This window comes from Pongo pygmaeus, chromosome 5 (assembly GCF_028885625.2).
Source record: "Pongo pygmaeus isolate AG05252 chromosome 5, NHGRI_mPonPyg2-v2.0_pri, whole genome shotgun sequence".
Lineage (NCBI taxonomy): Eukaryota > Metazoa > Chordata > Mammalia > Primates > Hominidae > Pongo > Pongo pygmaeus.
The window spans coordinates 6,057,857-6,077,048 of record NC_072378.2 but is presented as its reverse complement, the minus strand read 5'-3'; the positions used below and the strand labels follow the sequence as shown (position 1 = coordinate 6,077,048).

Sequence of the window (19,192 nt, the reverse complement as noted above, 5' to 3'; positions counted from 1 at the left end):
TAGCCAACACTTGACTCCACTGCCCCATGTGCTTCCAAAGTATCTTGTACTTATTCTTTCATGGTACTTATTGCACTGTATTGCAGGGCTTCTCAAGCCTGACTGTCCAACAGAACTATGTGAGACTTTTTGTAAAATATAGTGGATTTAGGGCCTCACGTGATTTAGGTCCCACCTCCTTAATCAGGCGTCTATTTTTGTTTAAAGTTCTCCAGGTGACTCTGATGCACAGAATCATGCTTACTAAAGCATAAACTCTATAATGGCAGCGACCAAATCTATTTTGTTCATCATTAGGATTCTGAATCCTTAAACAATATCTGGCAATACTATTAAATATTATTATCAATAACATTTACTGAGCATTTACTCTATGCCAGACACTATGATAAGTAATGTGTGTGCATTTGTTTCTGTTAATTCTGCCAATCGTCCTATGAAGAAGGAGTTATTATCACCCTATTTAAAGAGTGGGTAACTGAGGCTTGGAGAGGAGCTTGGGAAACGTTTAGTAAATACATCAATGACTATTAGCAGTACAATTCATGCTTCCTACCTGCTTCCATGATAATAACTGGAACCTTCAAGAAAGTGATTGTAAAATATGTATAAAGGACTCTGGTACAGTCAGCTTTCAGGCACACATTAGTCATTGTCTCTAGAAAGTAGAATAGTAAAGCAGAGCCTTGGGAGAGCTTGGGGGCAGCCAGCACGGCCCCAAGACAGTATTTCTGAGTCCCACAAATAGCACATTTGAGTTGCTGAACCAATAGAAAATAGCCTGAATTCCTCCTAGATCATCTAATGTTATTGTTCAATTTAAATACTTTTGGCTTCAAGTAGCAGAACTAATGTGGCTGAAACAGATGGGGACTGATTTTCTCATATAAGAAATCCTGAAATAGGTGGTCCTGATGCGGGCTTAGCCATTTAACAGCATCATTAAGTCCCCCAAATCCCCAAACGCCTCTCAGCTTTCTACTCTGCCACCTTCTCATTGTCGGCAGTGTTTCTGTTCACTTTCTCACTATGGCCACAGCAGCTTCAAGCATCCCTTCACCTGAAAACACCTGAAAGCAGAAAGGGAAGGACAAACTCATCCATGTACCTCTCTCCTTTTTCAAAGGGGAAAAATGTTTCCCAGAAGCCACCTAGCAGACTTCCTCTTCCTCCTGGCAGTAGGTCACATAGCCACAGTTAGCCCAAAAGAAGTCCAGGGAAGCAAGCTATGGGCATGGTGGGATGGCACTGTCTTCTCTCCCGTGAGAGGTAGGACTTATCACGAAGACAGAGGAGAGAGAAAAATGGTTGCTTCTTAGACAATTTGTTGTCTCAGGCTCAAATAATCTTTATTTAAAGTACTACTAAATAAACTAGATTCACCTTTAGAATATTTTCAAAACCTATTTGGCCCTATGATATGAATCCAATGTTGTTGAAGAAAGGGGCATGTCAGCTCCAGAGATCTCTAGATGACTGTGCTATGGACAGTTAAAGACTTTGGCAACAGCAGACATGTCATGATGGCTAATGCTCTCCTCTCCTGTTTCCAGGTCAACAGCGACCTCATTTACATTACAGCTAAGAAAGACGGCACTCATGTGGTGGAAAATGTGGATGCCACCCACATTGGGAAATTAATTGTGACCAAACAAATTGGAGGAGATGGCATGATGGATATTACTGATACTTACAAATTCCAAGAAGGTAATTTACTACCACTGAATGAGGATTTATTTGCCCAAGTCCATTTAGTACTTATTCATTGTCACTCAGCGATGAGTTCCAGAGAATGCACTGGCATTTGCAGCATTTGGTAGCAACAGCAGAAGTATAAACTTTCATGTGTGAAAGACACATCACATATGCAATTTTTCATTGTAGTTTTCTTTGCTAGCTTGCTTTGGGCAGAATTCTCATTCACACAGCTTGTAAAATGATTTGGTTTAAAGTCGTATCTAATTTAACGGAATATAGAATATGTTCTGGCTCACAAGAACCCTAATTTTAAATAATCCTATTAGAAAACACCGTATAACTAATGTAATTTTAGTTCAATAATAGAAATTAAAATAACTACTTCTTGTTTGTTTAGTACTTTACCAATTATTTTCACATACATTGTTCCATTACGTTATCATGGAAGACTACAAAGTATATAATACAATATTAATAGGACAATACAATCTCTCTAACTCAGGACAATTATGTCGAAGGCCAGTTTCAATTATAAAATAATGTCATGGTGGGTTTTTGTTAACTTTTATTGCATAGAATGTTTCAAATGGCACTACTGGGTTTAATTCTATCTCAATCAATGCTTAGTGTCCACTCTATGCCTGCAATTGGTTTGGTGCTAGCGATTCCAGCAGTGAGCAGGACTCAGTTCCTGTCCTGGTCCAAGTGACAGGATTATTGTGCAGAGGGATCTTTGGAAACAATAAGTAGGGGCATTTAGTCCAACTGATTCAGAAAAAGAAAGACTTGAGAAGTCATGGACCTCAGTTAAAGAAGCTGGACAGGGGTTTCCAGACAGTGGGAACACGACCAAAGTTACAGGGCGTGCAGCCCAGTATTTTTAGGGGGGTCCTGCAGGCTCAGAATGCCCAGTGACCGGAGACAAAGCTGCCTGAGGCCAGCAGTGGCCAGGAACTGGAGGACCGTGAGTGTCTTGATGGGGAACATGCAACATATTTTGCAAATGATTCACTGCCAGAGGTTCTTAGGAGTATTTATTTTAGTGAATGGATAAAAATGACAAGTAATTAGCATATACCTAAATATTCATTGGAATCCATGAAGTGCTAAGAAGTGCAGAATTTGTTTTAAATATTTTAGACAGTCTCCCTGCTCTTATTTACAAAAGTAATTTGCACTATAAAGCAGCAGCTTGCTGAATTGAGAACATTTGTGCATAGTCTCAGAAAGTCAGAATTTTTGTTATCTGAACTAGTGAATTTTCACTGTATTTTTGAAATGCTTCATTTTCCTATTTTGTTGGTTATCATCCATTGCACAACACAGATACAAAGGTGGTATTTTTTTGTCATTTGGATTTTTCCTTAAAGGAAAATTTAAAACAATATAAGCTCAAATAAAACAAAACAAACAAGCAATGCCCTCTTACTATAGAGTTATAAGCAAAAAAAGGTTTGGAAAAACAAAAAAGCAAGTTCATAGAAAATTTAGCTGCAACATCCACTCATTCATACATTCATCCACACGACAGCTGGCTCTTACCACCTGCCATCTTCCAGGGCTGTGTAGAGCTGGACACACGCACAGCCCTGCCTTCCCATGCAGCTGGGGAGAAAAGCAGAAGGCAGTCCTCACTGTGCTGGGTGAGAATTGCTCTGGCACAGGGTGGACGGATGCTGCCAGTCACAGAGAAAGGCTCTCAGCCGAGAATCGGAAGTTGGGGAAGACCTCGTGGAGGAAGTTAGTGATGGGCTCAATAAGCCCAAAGGACACACAAGAATTGGCAGATGAAGCTGGGGAAAGAGGTCCCCAAGAAAAGGCAGTAAGGCAAGGACTGTGGTGAGGACTCTTCTATTTGGAAGAGGTCCTGACCAGAGAGAGTAGTGAACAAAAGTTGCACCTCCAGGCAGCTAGGGGCAGCAGGAAGCGAGCTGTCCACATGACAGATGTCTCCTAGAAACCATGGAGCCGAGCACAGCTGCCATTAGCTGTCAGCATGGAGGTGACAGTGAAAGCCAACTCAGGAATGGGACAGAATCAGATGCCCTGAGAGGAAAGACCAAAACCCAGTCCACGAAACAGGAGTCAGGGGCTTGGCTGGGGGTGGATACCAAATTAAAACAAAATGTGTCCGCACTGCATGAGGAAGACATCTGAGGTCCAGGCCTCTAGAGTTTAGCAAGGAGGCAAGGCTGAGGGAGAGGGACAGTGTGGAGGTCTGGTCCAACTGGAAGAATCCCTAAATCCACATAGATGGTTGTAAGCGACAACTCATCCTGCTTCTGGGCTGGAGTTTGACCCCAAGTGGGTAGTTTCTTAATCAAAGGTTGCCTATACATTTCAAACTGGAACTTTGGAAATGACCAAGTGGAGTGTTGTTTTGAGAAGAACACCAAGACTGCATCTGAATATGGTGGGATAGAGGTTCTGATGGCCACCATTGGCCACTGGCATGCACTGAGGACTCGTCATATCTGTGGCTCGATGCTTACCACCCTGATTCTCACCATTGAATCTCTCATAATTTCTCTGATCCATAAATGCTGAGTGTAGACACCAAAATATGGAAATGAGTAGAATCACAGGAAACAAATTATTACTAGATTTAGGAATTAACTATTTTAATGAATTAAATCATGGAAAGATCAGGTTCACTTCAACTTACTAAAGCTTATTATTAATTTTATAACTTTTTTCAAGATATACAATTAAGAAACTATAAGACTTTGAAAACCAGAATTCTGAAGACTTCTCCTGTGGCAATATATCTTCTTTGATGACAGTGTCTCGATTCCATTCCCTCTTTGCTCCATCAGTTACTCCCAGGGTCAGTGGTATTTCCACCTCTCCGTCTCTATTTTCTCCTTCCAATCAGCATTTAAGCAGGCTTAAATGTCTGCTGTGTTAAAAAAAAAATTACAAAAATCTTTTTCACCACTGTCTCTTCCTCCTCGCCTCCTTGTCGTCCTGGAGCGCTGCCTGGACTTGCGTCCTGCTGTGTTCCTTCTCCACTCGTTCCGCGCACCTCCTACCTGACCCTCTTTTTCCTAACTCTTTTTGACTATATGTGAATTAGGACTGGATTTTGACTATAAGCTTTTCCCCTTTCTTCACCCTCTTTGAATGCCACTTCATTCTAGGCATCTATCCTTGGGCTACATTCCCACCCACCTGATGTTCTTCCCACATAGCTGGTGTTAACGTTCACATATATACTGATCACCCCATGTCTGTGTCTCCACCGGGACTTTACCTAAATGTCCTACAGAAACCTGACACAGAACTTCCCAAATGACACCTCTCACTCTTTCCCTCGCCTCAGGTCTGTTTCTCCCACTGTCCCTACTCTGGTGAAGAGAACCAACAACCACTCAAATTTAGCTACTTAAGAATGAGTCAAGCAACAAATTCTTGAAATGTCCCCTCTGAAATCGTTCTCAAATGCATCCCCTCCCCTCCAGCTCCATAGCCTAAAAATTAAATATTATCTGGTGTGTACAACTCTTAATATAGTGTCTGACACATAATAAGTGTCCAATAAAAGTTTCCCCTATTACTAGTAATTCTGTTATTCCTGCCATACTACTCCTATTAGTTTGGGCTATGATTAGTTTTCTCCTGGAAAAATACTTGCTCTAGCTTCCCAGTTCCACCTCACCTCCTCAGGCCCTCCTTCCCTCAGTCTAGCCCCTGCCTTGCTGCCAAAGTAATATCTGAAATATAAACCTGAGCCTCTTCCAGCATTGCTTACAGCCCTACCCCCCTCTCTCCCTGTGGCCTCCAGGGCATCCAGTCCTAATTCACAAAGCCTCTTGCTAAGTGGCTTTTTGGCACCTGGTCACTGCACCTCCTGAGCATGCCCCCACAGGTGTATGCAGAGGCCAGGGACCTGCTAGCAGTTCCTCCAACAAGCCAACCCCCCAACCTGCCTCCCTGGCCTTGCCCTCACTCCAAAAACTCCGAGAAGCCTCCCATACCCCTTCCTGTCCCCATGCACTGCAGGCCAACCTCCGTCCCAGCATCTGTGGTGAGCACATGTGTGCTGCCATTCATTGCTCTTCACTTGTTCCTTCTGCACCAGTGAGGGAAAGACTGTGTTTCTCCTCTGTGCCTAGTGCCTAGCACGGTGTTTAGAACATTATGGGGTTTCCAACAGCATGAGATGATTTGAATGAATGGTTACTGGGGAGGCACTTTCACAGCTGGGCTTAGTTTAGTTGAACATAAAATGTCCTAAACTGGACTATTATGAAGAGGAAAGTTTTGTCTCTGGCTGAAAGCAAAATGCTTCTCCAAACCTCAATCCCTCAGATCCTCTGTGCCAGGCTGGGTTTCAGGGCCTGGGGATGCAGAGGTGGACAACATGTCTCTGTTCTCATGGAGCTTGCATTCCAGCAGGGAAGATAATGTCACACAGTAACTAGTACTGTGACAAGGAAGAGGAAATAAAACCAGGTATGTGTTAGGGAGAGCCGAGAGGACTAGGGTTTGGGGACACATTACACAAGGTAAGAGGGAGGACAGGGGAGGTGACAGTGGAGCTAAAGCCAGAACAATGAGAGGCTTCGTCCAACATGAAAGGGCTCTCTGATTACATCCTAGTTAATGGAAAGATATTTTTGACTTTGCACCCAGAGGCTGCAGAAGAATCTGAGAAAATATAATCTGGCTTTGGATAAGTCTCTCACAGCACTAAAATGTTGCCTGTGGCCCTGAATTATGTAAGACGCCAGAGCACGGAGCATAACTGTAGAGAAACAGGAATTACTCTGCCAGGCTCTGGGAAAGCCGTGCAGTTGTTTTTTCCTCTCTGGGCCTGTGCTTCCTGGAACAGCCCCAGCCTGCTTCTGCTTGGCGGTCTCCGCTCACAGAGGACAGTGCTTCCCCAGAAGGAAGCTCCAGGTTCCTCCACCCATGGCAGGCTGTGAAGTTGCTCATAGCTGGCCTCAAGGCTTCTCCTGTTCCCCTCACCTTGGCCAGCTCAGCTCCTCTCTGATGTGTTCCTGATGCTCGAATTTGCCTCCTGCATTTTGCCTCAATGCATATCTGGCCTGCATCCAAAGTGATCATCATTAATGTTCTCTTCTCATGGATCTATTGGCCAGATGATTTCTGCTAAAATATTTCACTGCACTTCCCTTGTCCTCACTCCTCCTTCCCTTTTTCTTACCTCCCTCCGAGTGCTCTAGCCGATGCTTGTCCTAGACCAGCTGTTCCTGGCACATTCTTGTAGTCTTGACAATCAGGGAAATTGTTAATACATACACACATACACACACACACACACACACACACACACACACACTACACATTCACATTCGTATGCAATGCCTTCTGGCATTTTCTCTGTCTTTGCAGAGTAGCTTCCATTTATTATATATCTACTACCTCTAATTCACCTAATAAACCTAGGATGTAGATACCCTTATTTTACAAACAAGGAAAGTGATGGTAATAATAGTGTCTATCTTATAGAGTTGTTATGAGGATTAAATGACACAATGCATAATAAGCACTTATGCCAGTGCTTGGCACACAGCTAGCCCTCAGTGAGGGTTCTGATGGTTCATTGGCCTCTCAGTCACCATTACATTTTATTATTAACTAGATAAAGTAGAAGACAATACCTTTAAACTAGTATAATTATAAAAGCTAGGATTCTTATTTTAAAGTGATTTTTTTTTTCACTAGCCATTCTGAAGCCTAGTTTTTACAAGCCAAGGAATTTGCCTTCATCTTCTCATCTCTATCCTTAGGGATGCACGAAGATAAACCCAAAGGTATTTAGGATGGAAAAGAGGATGACGACCATCCCTCACATCTGCACGAGCCCTGTTTCCAAGGCAAAGCCTTTTGTCCAAGGCTCTGTAAGGACCATTCTCCCAGCTTCCCAGTGTCTGAGGCACAAGCTCCTTCTGAGGCCTGACTTGTATCTGTATTTTCTGCCTCATCACTTAGACAAAGCTATGTTTTTCTTTTTCTGGAGCTTACCCTCCTCCTTTTCCTCCCTTCATCTCCACCACAACCACTTTGCAAACCCTGCACAAAACATTTTCCTAAAAGCAGCACACACACCTCAAACTGCATTAGAACTTGGGTGTACCACCGCATGTCAAGAGATGTCCCTCAAAAAACTGCCCTCAGTGTCAGATGAGTTTGGGAAACCTTGTGTAAAGAAAGGCAAAGAGGTGTCCTTGCTGCTGGGCTTCACTTAGAACCTCTAATCTGCTAATGAAGGTGAACATCTCCAGGAGGTGCTGGACAACTAGTGCGCCTCCAAGGGATCTGACCGGAGCACCTTGGGCAGGGTCACCTTTTTAATGTCTTGCCAGAGCCCAGCGTCCTTGGGGACTGGGGGATGCAAGGTTTGGTAAAACCTTCTGCCACGGCATGGGCGTTGGGGGCAATGGCAATTGAGTAAGACAGGGAAGAATGGGGCAGGAGCCCTCAAGGGTCAGCTCAGCAAACAGCAAGTGGGACAGACCCAAGTGGGAGGAGAGATGAGGAAGACAGGTCTTATTGGGGCGGGGATGGGGGATTCACAAATCGGAGAGAAAAGTTACATTGCAGGAGGTGGAATGGCAAGAGGTAATTATTTCCCATTATTAGAGGTCCCCAAATTCTAGCCACATGGCTGGGACTAAGGAAGGCAAGCAAACTGACACCACAGTTTAGGAAAAGATAGACATTGCCAATTTTACCTCCCACCCCCTGAAATAGTGGCCCCGGAGAAGCCCCTTTCTGGATAGATCCCAACACTGTCACCTCCTAACTCACAGCCTAGGCTGGTCACTGACTGTCTGGGAATCTGACTTTGCAGAATTTATAACATAGGAATAATGATGGCACCTGTCTACTGGGGAGGTCTGAAGCTTGTATTATAGAAACACCCCAACAAGTGCAGTACACAGTGCATCCATTAATGTGACTTTCTCTCTGGTGGATTGTATTTTTCCCTGTCATTATCTCTGGATCTCCCCCAGGTCAAGAAGAAGAGAGATTGGCCCTAGAAACTGCCCTGATGTACGGAGCTAAAAAGCCCCTCAACACAGAAGGTGTCATGAAACCAAGGTCCAACGTTGACATGGACTTTGAAGTGGAAAATGCCGTGCTGGGAAAAGACTTCAAGCTCTCCATCACCTTCCGGAACAACAGCCACAACCATTACACCATCACAGCTTATCTCTCAGCCAACATCACCTTCTACACCGGGGTCCCGAAGGCAGAATTCAAGAAGGAGACGTTCGACGTGACGCTGGAGCCATTGTCCTGTAAGCTAACAATGGTGTGGTTCTCTGTGAGACTCGCTGTCTGGCCCCTGTCTTGCTAGGTGTGAATGCCCGTTATAGCTTTATATCAAAGTTAAAGTTCCCCCCAAGATCTCAGAAGTGTGAGCCTCACAGGGAGAACCCACTTATTCTGCAAAAGCCTCCACTTTCTTTTTAATTTTTATTTTTTGAGATGGAATCTCGCTCTGACACCCAGGCTGGAGTACAATGGAATGATCTTGGTTCACTGCAACCTTCGCCTCCTGGGTTCAAGCAATTCTCCTGCCTCAGCCTCCCGAGTAGCTGGGATTACAGGCACATGCCACCACGCCCGGCAAATTTTTGTATTTTTGGTAGAGACGGGGTTTCACTATGTTGGCCAGGCTGATCTCGAACTCCTGACCTCAGGTGATCCACCCACCTTGGCCTGCCAAAGTGCTGGAATTATAGGCGTCAGCCACCACACTCAGCCCAAAAGCCTCCACTTTCATCCTCACGTCTCATGCACAGAAGTGAACATTGAAATTTTCAAAGCCGAGAGCCCCATGAGTCATGAGAATTAAATGTAACTTCTTGCTACTCAAAGTGTGGTCCATGAGCCAGCTGCATCAGCATCCCCCAGGAGTTTGTAAAAAATGTAGAATCCCATGTCCCACCCCACACCCTCTGAATCAAAACCCATGTTTTGAGAAGATCCCAAGCAGACTGGAGTGTACAGGAGAGTTTGTGGAGCATAGATCTAAATGATCCATCTCAGAAACAGGCCCTCTGCTGGTGCCTCTCTCCCAAGTTAGGAAAGTCTTTTGGGGGCTGTCCAGAATGAATGGTGTACTTTGCTTTCCCATTCAAAAAGATATATGTGCTGACATAGGCCGCTTCTTAAAAACACTGTCTCCTGTAATCCCAGCACTTTGGGAGGCCGAGGTTGGCGGATCACCTGAGGTTAGGAGTTCAAGACCAGCCTGGCCAACATGGTGAAATCCCGTCTCTACTAAAAATACAAAAATTAGCCCAGTGTGGTGGCAGGCACCTGTAGTCTCAGCTACTCAGGAGGCTGAGGCAGGAGAATTGCTCAAACCCGGGAGGTGGAGGTTGCAGTGAGCCGAGATTGTGCCACTGCCCTCCAGCCTGGGTGACAGAGCAAGACTACGTCTCCAAAAAAAAAAAAAAAAAAAGGGAGACTGGAGACAAAGCTATGTCATCTAGGAGGGGCCTATGAAGGGGTTTTCTGCCTATGCCATCTCTTGTGGGGCCTCTTTCTCATCCTTGTGTGCACATCCTTCCAAGCATTTTCATCACTATAAAAACCTCAGAATATTTTAAGCAGATCAGGGTCCACGTGCTACAGCTTGCCTTGGGGATTACAATCTCAAATAATCACATTTCCTAGGATGTTCATATTTGGTGGGCACAACAGTTGACCACATGATGGGCAACACAAGTCCATTGGAAGAAACTGGTCTCCAGGCAGAACATGAGTTAGAGCAGGTTGCAAAGGACCTTGATACTTTGGGGCACCAATTTCTGTTGGCCTGACATGGGGCACTGAAAAGAAAAGTGTACAAATAATAATTTTGACAAAGCAAAGGCAAGCAAAACTAATACACTCCCCTGGGGTAGTCAAGCCACAAGTCTCAATTGCTCTCAAGCTCTCTGGATTTTGTGGCTGTCACAGATCATGGTACACTTGCTGAGGTTTTGGAAAATAGTCCCAGAAAAATGAGAAACTATTTTTTAAAATCCTAATTCCAAGGAACTTACTTAAATTTGAAGGAAGCAAATCTCCCCAGCTTCAGTAATGGAGCTAATTAAGAAATCACGGTAATGGGGCCAGGCGAGGTGGCTCATGCCTGTAATCCCAGCAGTTTGGGAGGCTGAGGCGGGTGGATCATCTGAGGTCAGGAGCTCAAGACCAGCCTGGCCAACATGGTGAAACCTCATCTCTACTAAAAATACAAAAAATTAGCCAGGTGTTGTGGCAGGTGCCTGTAATCCCAGCTACTTGGGAGGCTAAGACTGGAGAATTACCTGAACTCAGGAGGTGGAGGTTGCAGTGAGCCAAGATCGTGCCACTGCACTCCAGCCTGGGGGACAGAGCAAGACTTCATCTCAAAAAAAAAAAAACAAAAAATCACTATAGTGTTTTCTTTGGAAACTAAAAGATTTGGCACTTTTCGTATTCCTAGGGTAGTAAAGGTAATTTTCATGGAAAAGAATAGTCAGTGTAAAGGACTGAAGAGGACAACAGTCATGGGGATTGTTTAAAACAGACAGCCACATTTGATTTCAGAGAGTTTTGCAAATAGAGAATTCTGGATGTAAGCGACCACTGTGTCACCTACCAGCTGTGCTTCCTGAGCAAGTTACTTAAGCACTCTGAGCTCTCTCCCCTTATCTGCAAAGGGGAACAATAGCATGCACACCACAGGGTTCTTGATTCATTCCCCTAACCTTTATTTAGTGCTTGCAAGTCCAGGTTCTGTTTTATGCTGGAGACACAGCAATGTCTATTCTTACTGAATTTCTGATTTCATGGGGGAACCAAACAAACAAGTGAATCTATAGTATAGTTATATGGGTAATACAAAAATATAAAGCAGGTTAAGGAAAAGCGGGACTACTTGTGGAGATGGTCAGAAACAAAACCTCCCTAATGGGGTGACATTTAACAGAGACCTGAGTGAAGGTCAGAAGTGGGCATTCCAGCCAGAAGAAACTGTATATGCAAAGGCCCTGGGGCCAGAGCATGTCTGATGTGTTCAATGAGCAGGAAGGAGCCAGAATCACGAACAAAGGTGGCAAGGGGGCAGTGCTGGGTGCAGACCACACAAAGAATTGTAGGCCTTTATAAGGCCTTTGGTTTTTATTTTGAGTGGGCTGAGGAGCCTTTAGAGAGTTTTGAGCAGAAATGTGGCATAATCTAACTTAGGTTTTGAAAAGACCACTGGCTGCTGTGTTGAGAAGAGACTAAAGAGGAAGTAGGGCTGAAGGTTAGAGACTGGTAGGATGCTTCTGCAATCACTCCACCGAGAGGGGCTGATAGTAGTGATGGAAGCAGCGAGAACCAGTCCGATCCGGGCATGTGCTGAAGGTGGAGCCCACCTGATTGGCTGATGGACTGGATATGTGGTGTGAGAGAAGGAGGGTGTGGAGGAAACCAAATGAGTGATGAATGTGAAACGTTTGCCACATGGGAGACTCTCAGTAAATGGTAACTTCCAACATGTTTACATTTGGGGAAACTGAAGCTTGAGAGTTGAGTCAATGTGTTCAAGCCCCCACACAGCAATGAGAGGCAAAGCAGATAATAGAGTAGACAGATAATAGCAGGGACAGTGAGCCAGTTCAGCGTAAACTTGGCCCCAAGTGGGCCAGGTCCCTTCCTTGTGCCCCCATTACCTGGAGTCTAGCACAGATCCTTAGACAAAGAACCAAATGCCAGCCCTTTTCCCACCTCACAAGTGTCCTGTCTCATAATCTCCTTCCCCTTCCCTCTCTAATCCAATTAAAGAATGAGCTTGTATGGGTGAGCAGAATGATATCATTCTCTCAGTCACTGACCTAGGGACGGCTGACCAAACCTACATCTGAGTCCATAGGAACACATCTCCCATTTGCTTGGCCAGCCCCAGGTTGTCCTGAATAACTTGAAGGGAACTGGAGACTCTTTGTTCCTTTGCCCTGCAGGCAGGTGGCATTAACTGTGAGCAATAAATTGTACATTGAAATATAAATTACATTGCAGTGTATTGCAAAAAGCCATATAACTTTAGGCCTTGATCAAGCATTCTTAGATGCCTCTGCTGCAAAGAAAGCTTTCCAAGTAGAATGGGAGGCATACTTTCCAGATTGATGATTAAAGGGAATGCGTGTGCTGGAATCAGCTTGGGAGATCTGAGTAACTTAAACCTCTCCGTACCTTCAAAGGTGCTATCATTTCCACTTAGCTATATTTAGTTTTCTTTGCTTTTTGGAAAAGAGATGAGGCAGCTCCAGTCTGTGTCTCCCTTGGCTTTCCCCAGACACCGTAAATGATATTGGCAGCATCCCAGCTCCACCGCTCATAGAGCGAAAACCTATTCCTCCTTCTCTTGCCACGTTTAATAAACTTTATCTAGAACAATTTCTTGTGCAGTGGCAAAACACAGCACTTACATAACATACTATTTCAGAAGCACTGTTCTCTTGGGCTCTGAAGCACAGCCTGGTTCCTTTAGTGCTATGATTTAGGGAGTGTTCTACCTCAGAGAAGAAAGGGGTCCTGATACCGAGATTATAAAGGTAGCAAGAGCCTCTGTAAAGAAGTCATATCCCATTAGCCAAAAGAAATCCAGTGGTCAAACACAGTCCCCCAGAAATAGTCAGAGGAAGTCATTTTATTATTATTACTGGAGACAGCTAGAGGCCAAAGGTGTCTTCTTCGAGGCCTTCCACCTTGCCACTTCATCCATTCTATCTAGAGACACGATAAATTGACCATTTGTGCTCATCTGAGGCTGTAACCAGTAGAGGGCCAGAACCTCACTCATCTAAACGGTTAATTGCAAGGGGAGCCATGGAGGAAGCCGGGTCCAGATTTAGATCCAAAGACAGCAATACGAGCGGGTCATTCCAAAAGGCAGGACCTGGGGGCCAAGGTCAAGGCAAGATCATAGCTTAAGAACCAGCTCTAAATGGAATAGCTCTGCCCCAGGAATCAAGCCAACAAAGCTAGCTCTTTAGTGCTTGCCTAAAATAGACCAATACATTCTAATAATCCACCTGCCCTATACAGGGTTTCTTGGTTTCAGCACCATTGACATTATGGGCTGGATACTTTGTTGTGGTACTATCCTGTGCATTGTAGGATGTTTAGCATCATTTTTGGCCCCTATCCACCAGATTCCAGTAGTAACTCACCCTCCACCCCAGTTGTGACAATCAAAAAGTTCTCTCCAGACATTGCCAAATGTCCCCTGGGAATAACATTGCCTCCTATTGACAACTACTAGTCTAGGATGACCAACCTTTCTAGTTTTCCAGGAATTGATGGGGTTCTCAGGATGCAGGCCTTTCAATTTAAAACCCTAGGTAGTTCTCAGTCCACCCTAACTCTGCCCTAACTTACCCCTTCTGCTGTTAGAACCTCCTGTCTCTCAGAGCATCTCACACTTCAATAGGCATTGTCTGGGATCTTATTCAAATGCAGATCCTGACTTCAGTGGTGCAGTAAGAAGTCAGAGAACCTGCATCTGTAACAAGCTCCCAGGTGATGGTGGTGCTGCTGGTGTGCAGACCACAGGAGGAACAGCAAAAACCTAGATTGGAAAGCCATCCCTTCCACTGGAGCCCAGGCTGTCTGCAGGGCTGCTTCTAAAGGGATGCCCCTGGTTGTTGGAGTGGCCCTTCTCAACCCTGGCTGCACATCAGAGTCAGCTGCAGAGCTTTTAAAAACACAGATGTCTAGGTCCTCCGAGGCTCTGATTTAATTGGCCTGGAATGAGAGCCAGCTTGGTAGGTCTTTAAGGGTCCCCAGGTGATTGTGACATCGAGCCATGACTGAGAACTCTTCAATCAGAAGTCCTGGAAGCAGGCACAGCACTTACGCATCTGTAAAGAGACTTCCAAATAGAAGTGCTGCCCAAGACAGAGGCCTTCCCAGCCTCTTGGTCTTCAAGGTCCAGAGCAAGTTGCTGCAGATCCATCGCAGGTGTGAGAGTTCCTCCACAGATGATGGGCATGGCTCAGTGCACCCACACCTTCGAGCCAGTGGGGAGTCAGGGGCCCTGCCCTCTGCTCTGGTGCATGCCCATCCACAGGCACTCCACCCTCCTGCAAAACTGCTGTTCAGTACAGCAGGCTAAAATGAATTACCCTCTGCGCTCAAACTGTTGGCCATGAAGCCGTTTCCTTCAATAACTTCCACAGGAAGGGGAAGTCTTTGGCAAAAGCCAGAAACTGAGAAGGAAAGCAGTAAAGACATTCAGTTCTGTGAAGGTTCATAGAGTCTGTTCTCTGTGGCTGGGGATGGAGCAATGAGTCACCCATTCACCTGTGGAGTCTGCCAGCTGTCGGCACATACAGGCATCTGGCTCCAACCAGGTAGCAGTGGGTGCACACCTGGGCTCAGCCTACGGAAAAACTGCCCATTGCTCTCTAGAATCCTGGACAGTGGGAAATGGGAGTTAGAGAGAAAATGAGCCAGAGCCACAAGATAGAACTCACCATCCTCAGCCCAGATGGTAATTGGAGGGGAGCCAGGACCACTCTCCATCTTCCAAATGCCATTCTCGTTGGCTTGTCCCCAGGACCTAGAAGTCTGACATCAGTGACTGGTTTCCATTGAGAAAACAATTGTTTGGCACAGAGGTCTTCTAAATCACAAACAGAGGTTTGGAGATAGTTGAATGCCTTTGGTAGAAACTGGTTTCGTCAGCTTCCTTCTCTTAAATAGAAAAATCATATCAGATTGGAGAGAAAATGTGGAGTGCTACAGAGACAATGTTTAGGTAGTTGACAATTTAGTCTGAGTGTAGCCCATGGCCTAGTTGAGACACTTCTTATTTGACAAGGGGATCATGTGTGGAATGGGGGCCTTGGACTTCAGCACCCCACATGTTCCATTTTGGGATGATCCCGGCCCAAATCAAAGCCACCATTAAAACCCGTTGGTCCTTCTTTGCCATGAAAATCACATCTTTTCCATGGCATTTCTTTTACAACAGCAAAAGAACTGTTTGGAAGGTTTGACACATTTTCTCCAGTGAGACTTCAATGAATATTAAATTTCCAGCACATTCTTTACCTAAGAAGCAGGACAGCTTATCCCCAGTTGACTCTTCGTTCCACCTGCCCCTTACCTTTGCTGTGCTCCTGGTGGTTTCCAGGCTAATGTGGGAAGATGGAAACTTGGGGAAAAGTAAAGCAGACCCTGTCTCAAGTCTTGATGCCAGGCCTGTGTGTGTTTTCTCCTGCCAGTCAAGAAAGAGGCGGTTCTGATCCAAGCCGGCGAGTACATGGGTCAGCTGCTGGAACAAGCGTCCCTGCACTTCTTTGTCACAGCTCGTATCAATGAGACCAGGGATGTTCTGGCCAAGCAAAAGTCCACTGTGCTAACGATCCCTGAGATCATCATCAAGGTCAGTCTTAGCGTCTCATCCTGGAACAGAGAGAAAGGCACGCAGACTTGGTGTTCATGTGTGCATATGTGTGCTTGTATGTGTGTGTGTGTGTGTGTGTGAATCAATGTCCTGCTCAAAAAAAAAAAAAAAAAAATACCAGTGCTAGGATCCTCTTGTTCTTTGAAAGAAGTAAACTGCCCTATATATAGACACATACATATAACACTTTCCTCTCCTCTCCAGATTTAAATATGTAGATGTGGCTGCAGATATAAATATAACCTGTGGGTATAAACACACTTGTGGAGGAAGATAAAGATGCGTAATGGCTACAGATACTTAGAACTTTCAGTGTCTCCAGAATAAAGTGGGTCAGGCATGCTATAAGAGGTAGATAAATTGCCTGCAACATTTTGGACAGTAATATTGTTTATGGAGGTATAATTGTGGACAGTAGATTGCACAGATCAAAATATACAGCTTGACGATGATTTTGTCTATGCGTGTGCCTTGCAACCACAAGCCAGATGAAGAAATGGAGGATTTCCAACACCCCTAGGAAGTTCCCTCGTGCCTTTTACAGCCAATAACCCCCTGGACTATCACCAAGATAGTAACTTTTCTGACTTTTATCACCATAGGTTTGTTTTGCCCGTTTGACCAGTAGTTTTCATGATGCCTCTCCAGTGATCACCAGAAATCTCTGCCCAAATGGCTCAAGAGACTTGGCAGAGGAAGGCCAAGGGTGGATGAGAGTGGGAGATAAATGTGGGAGCCTGTGTGCTCCTACTTCTCAGGCCCACAGCTGTAGCTTCTGGGGGCATCTGTGATTGCATCCATGAGACACCTTCCTGCCCTGGAAGCAGGAACCCAGGCCTCTGGCAGGGACCCTGAGGAATGACATCTCATGCAGCCCTTATCCAGCTCTTAGAGCCCTTCCCTAGTCTCTGGAGAACAATCTTCTTGAAGTGATTAAGAGCAATTAGCACAGATCCTGCTAAACTACATTGCTCTAAAGTGGTAGATAAATCAAAACTTTATAAAGTTGATCATATTTTAATGGTCCTAGAGGTGGGCCGGGTGAGGGTAGTCCTTGCTTCTCGTGAATCCTTTGCTGTGAGTCATTTGGAAAGCTAATGACTGCTATGCAGCATTCAGAATGGCAGTGTTCCTTGGGTAACTACTGGGCTCCAGACGCTGTTCTTAAAGCACTTTATATGGTTGCATTTTCAACCACCAACAACCCCACAAGGTAAATAGTACTGGCATCACTTTACAGATGAGAAAACTGAAGCACAGACAGGTTCTATAACTCCTCCAAGGCCATACAGCCAGAAAATGGTGGAGCTGGGCTTCCAACCCCAGCAGGCTGGCTGCAAAAGCAGGGCTGGGAAACCAGCTCCTTCAACTGTTCTTATGGTCTGGTCCTGTGTGATTGACACAGTGAGCCACCCCAAGGCAAGGCCCACCCAAACTCACAGGCATGTAATGCCCTTCAGGGAGCAGAACACCAGGCCCTTCTTTTCTACAAAGGCCTACATTGTCATGTCTCTTTGTTTCCTTCGCCTCTGTCATGCCCCACAGGCCCACCATGGCGTTGTCTGCACAGGACGCCTGAAAAGAAAGAATGAAAATGAGGCTGTGCAGGGTTGGCAGGCAAAGTCAGAAACAAATGCAAAATGGAGAGGTGGGGATTAGGGTTGCTGCAGAGGTAGCATCATCCATGAGAACGTGAAGTTAATAGCTTAAGGTGCAGGATGCCCTAACCCCGAAGCTGTTCTTCAACAGCTGGCTCTTCCTATAGACATGTGGCAGCCCCTGCTGCAGGCCTGTCCCAGTTGCTTGGTGGAAGCAGCTTTTGCTACCCTTCTGGGCCATTGAGCAGGTTTCATTTATGAACCTTCCTCACCAGCAGCAAGGCCTTTGTGCGTACCTGATTATGAAGTGACGGCCTGTCCCTGTGAAGGTCTCAGGAGAGAGCTTTCCCAAGCTGTGAAGTGCTCAAACCACAGCAGAAAATAGAATTTAATTGCACCACTGATAATAAACCGGATGTATGAAGGAAACTGATAACTTTCATCTTTTAGGCACTATTAATTTGCAGGATTATTTGTTAGTTATCTTCTGGGTTTACTTAAAGAGCAGTTTAATTCCCCAGGGGTACAATCAGAATACCTTATCCCACAAGTTAGCAGACCTGGGCACGTAGAGAGTACTTTAAATGGAGAGTTATTTTGTTTTGTGTTTCCTTCCACAAAGGAACCAGAGATGCTGTTCCTGGAGGAAACTTATTTAGAGGTAGGGACATTTGATAGGGAAGACAGCATGAGAGAGATGGAGATTCCGGCTTCTGTCCACGCCAAGTTTGTTCAAAAAGGTGGAATGAGGCATCATCCCATAAACTGTCCTTTAACCATTAGCCCAACTAACTCCAAGGATAACCTAAATCCAAATGGAGTAGAAGTGCTCCTGGGTAAAGCACTCACACCCTAAGGACCACCCAGGAGTCACGGAACTGTGAGAGACCCTGAGTGCAGAAGCTCCGGCCTGTGGACTGGGGACCTGCCTCGCCTCCTGGAGATGTGAAATGCAGAGTCACAGTAGGGGAGGGAAGAAGGGAGGGGAAGAGAGGGAGAGGAGAGAAGAACAGTGGGGAGAGGAGACAACAGAGGAGAAAAGGATGGAGGGAGGGGAGGGGAGGGGAAGATGGAGAGGAGAAAAAGAGGAAAGAAAAGAGGAAGGCACAGGAGGGGAGAGGAGAGAACAGAAGAGAAGAGGAAGGGACAAGGAGGAAAAAAGAGCGAGAATGGGGAGGAGAAGAGAAAAACGGGGAGAGGAGAGTAATAAGAAAACTTCAAGTTGAAATATTCCAAAGGAGGCCTAGGGAGAGGGGTCAGATAAATTGTATAAAACAAAACTCAATTAAGAGTTATTTTTTCTCCTTCCTTCCTTCCTTTCTTTCCTTTCTTTCTATTTTTATTTTAGGTTTGAGGGTACATATGAAGGTTTGTTATGTAGATAAATACGTGTCACAGGGGTTTGTTGTACATATTATTACATCACCCAGGTACTAAGCCCAGTAGTTATCTTTTCTGCTCCTCTCCCGCCTCCTATCCTCCCCACTCA

The 19,192-nt window shown here is 45.2% G+C and overlaps 1 protein-coding gene across 1 annotated transcript in view; it reads left to right on the top strand.

The window, feature by feature from the left end:
* The window catches only part of F13A1 (coagulation factor XIII A chain), a 168,364-nt gene that overhangs the window by 127,183 nt on the left and 21,989 nt on the right, over positions 1 to 19,192 (top strand). Inside the window, exons 11-13 of the mRNA XM_054492391.2 lie at positions 1,554 to 1,707; positions 8,682 to 8,969; positions 15,924 to 16,084. Coding sequence (XP_054348366.2) covers positions 1,554 to 1,707; positions 8,682 to 8,969; positions 15,924 to 16,084 — 603 coding nt within the window. The remainder of the gene's footprint in view (positions 1 to 1,553; positions 1,708 to 8,681; positions 8,970 to 15,923; positions 16,085 to 19,192) is intronic.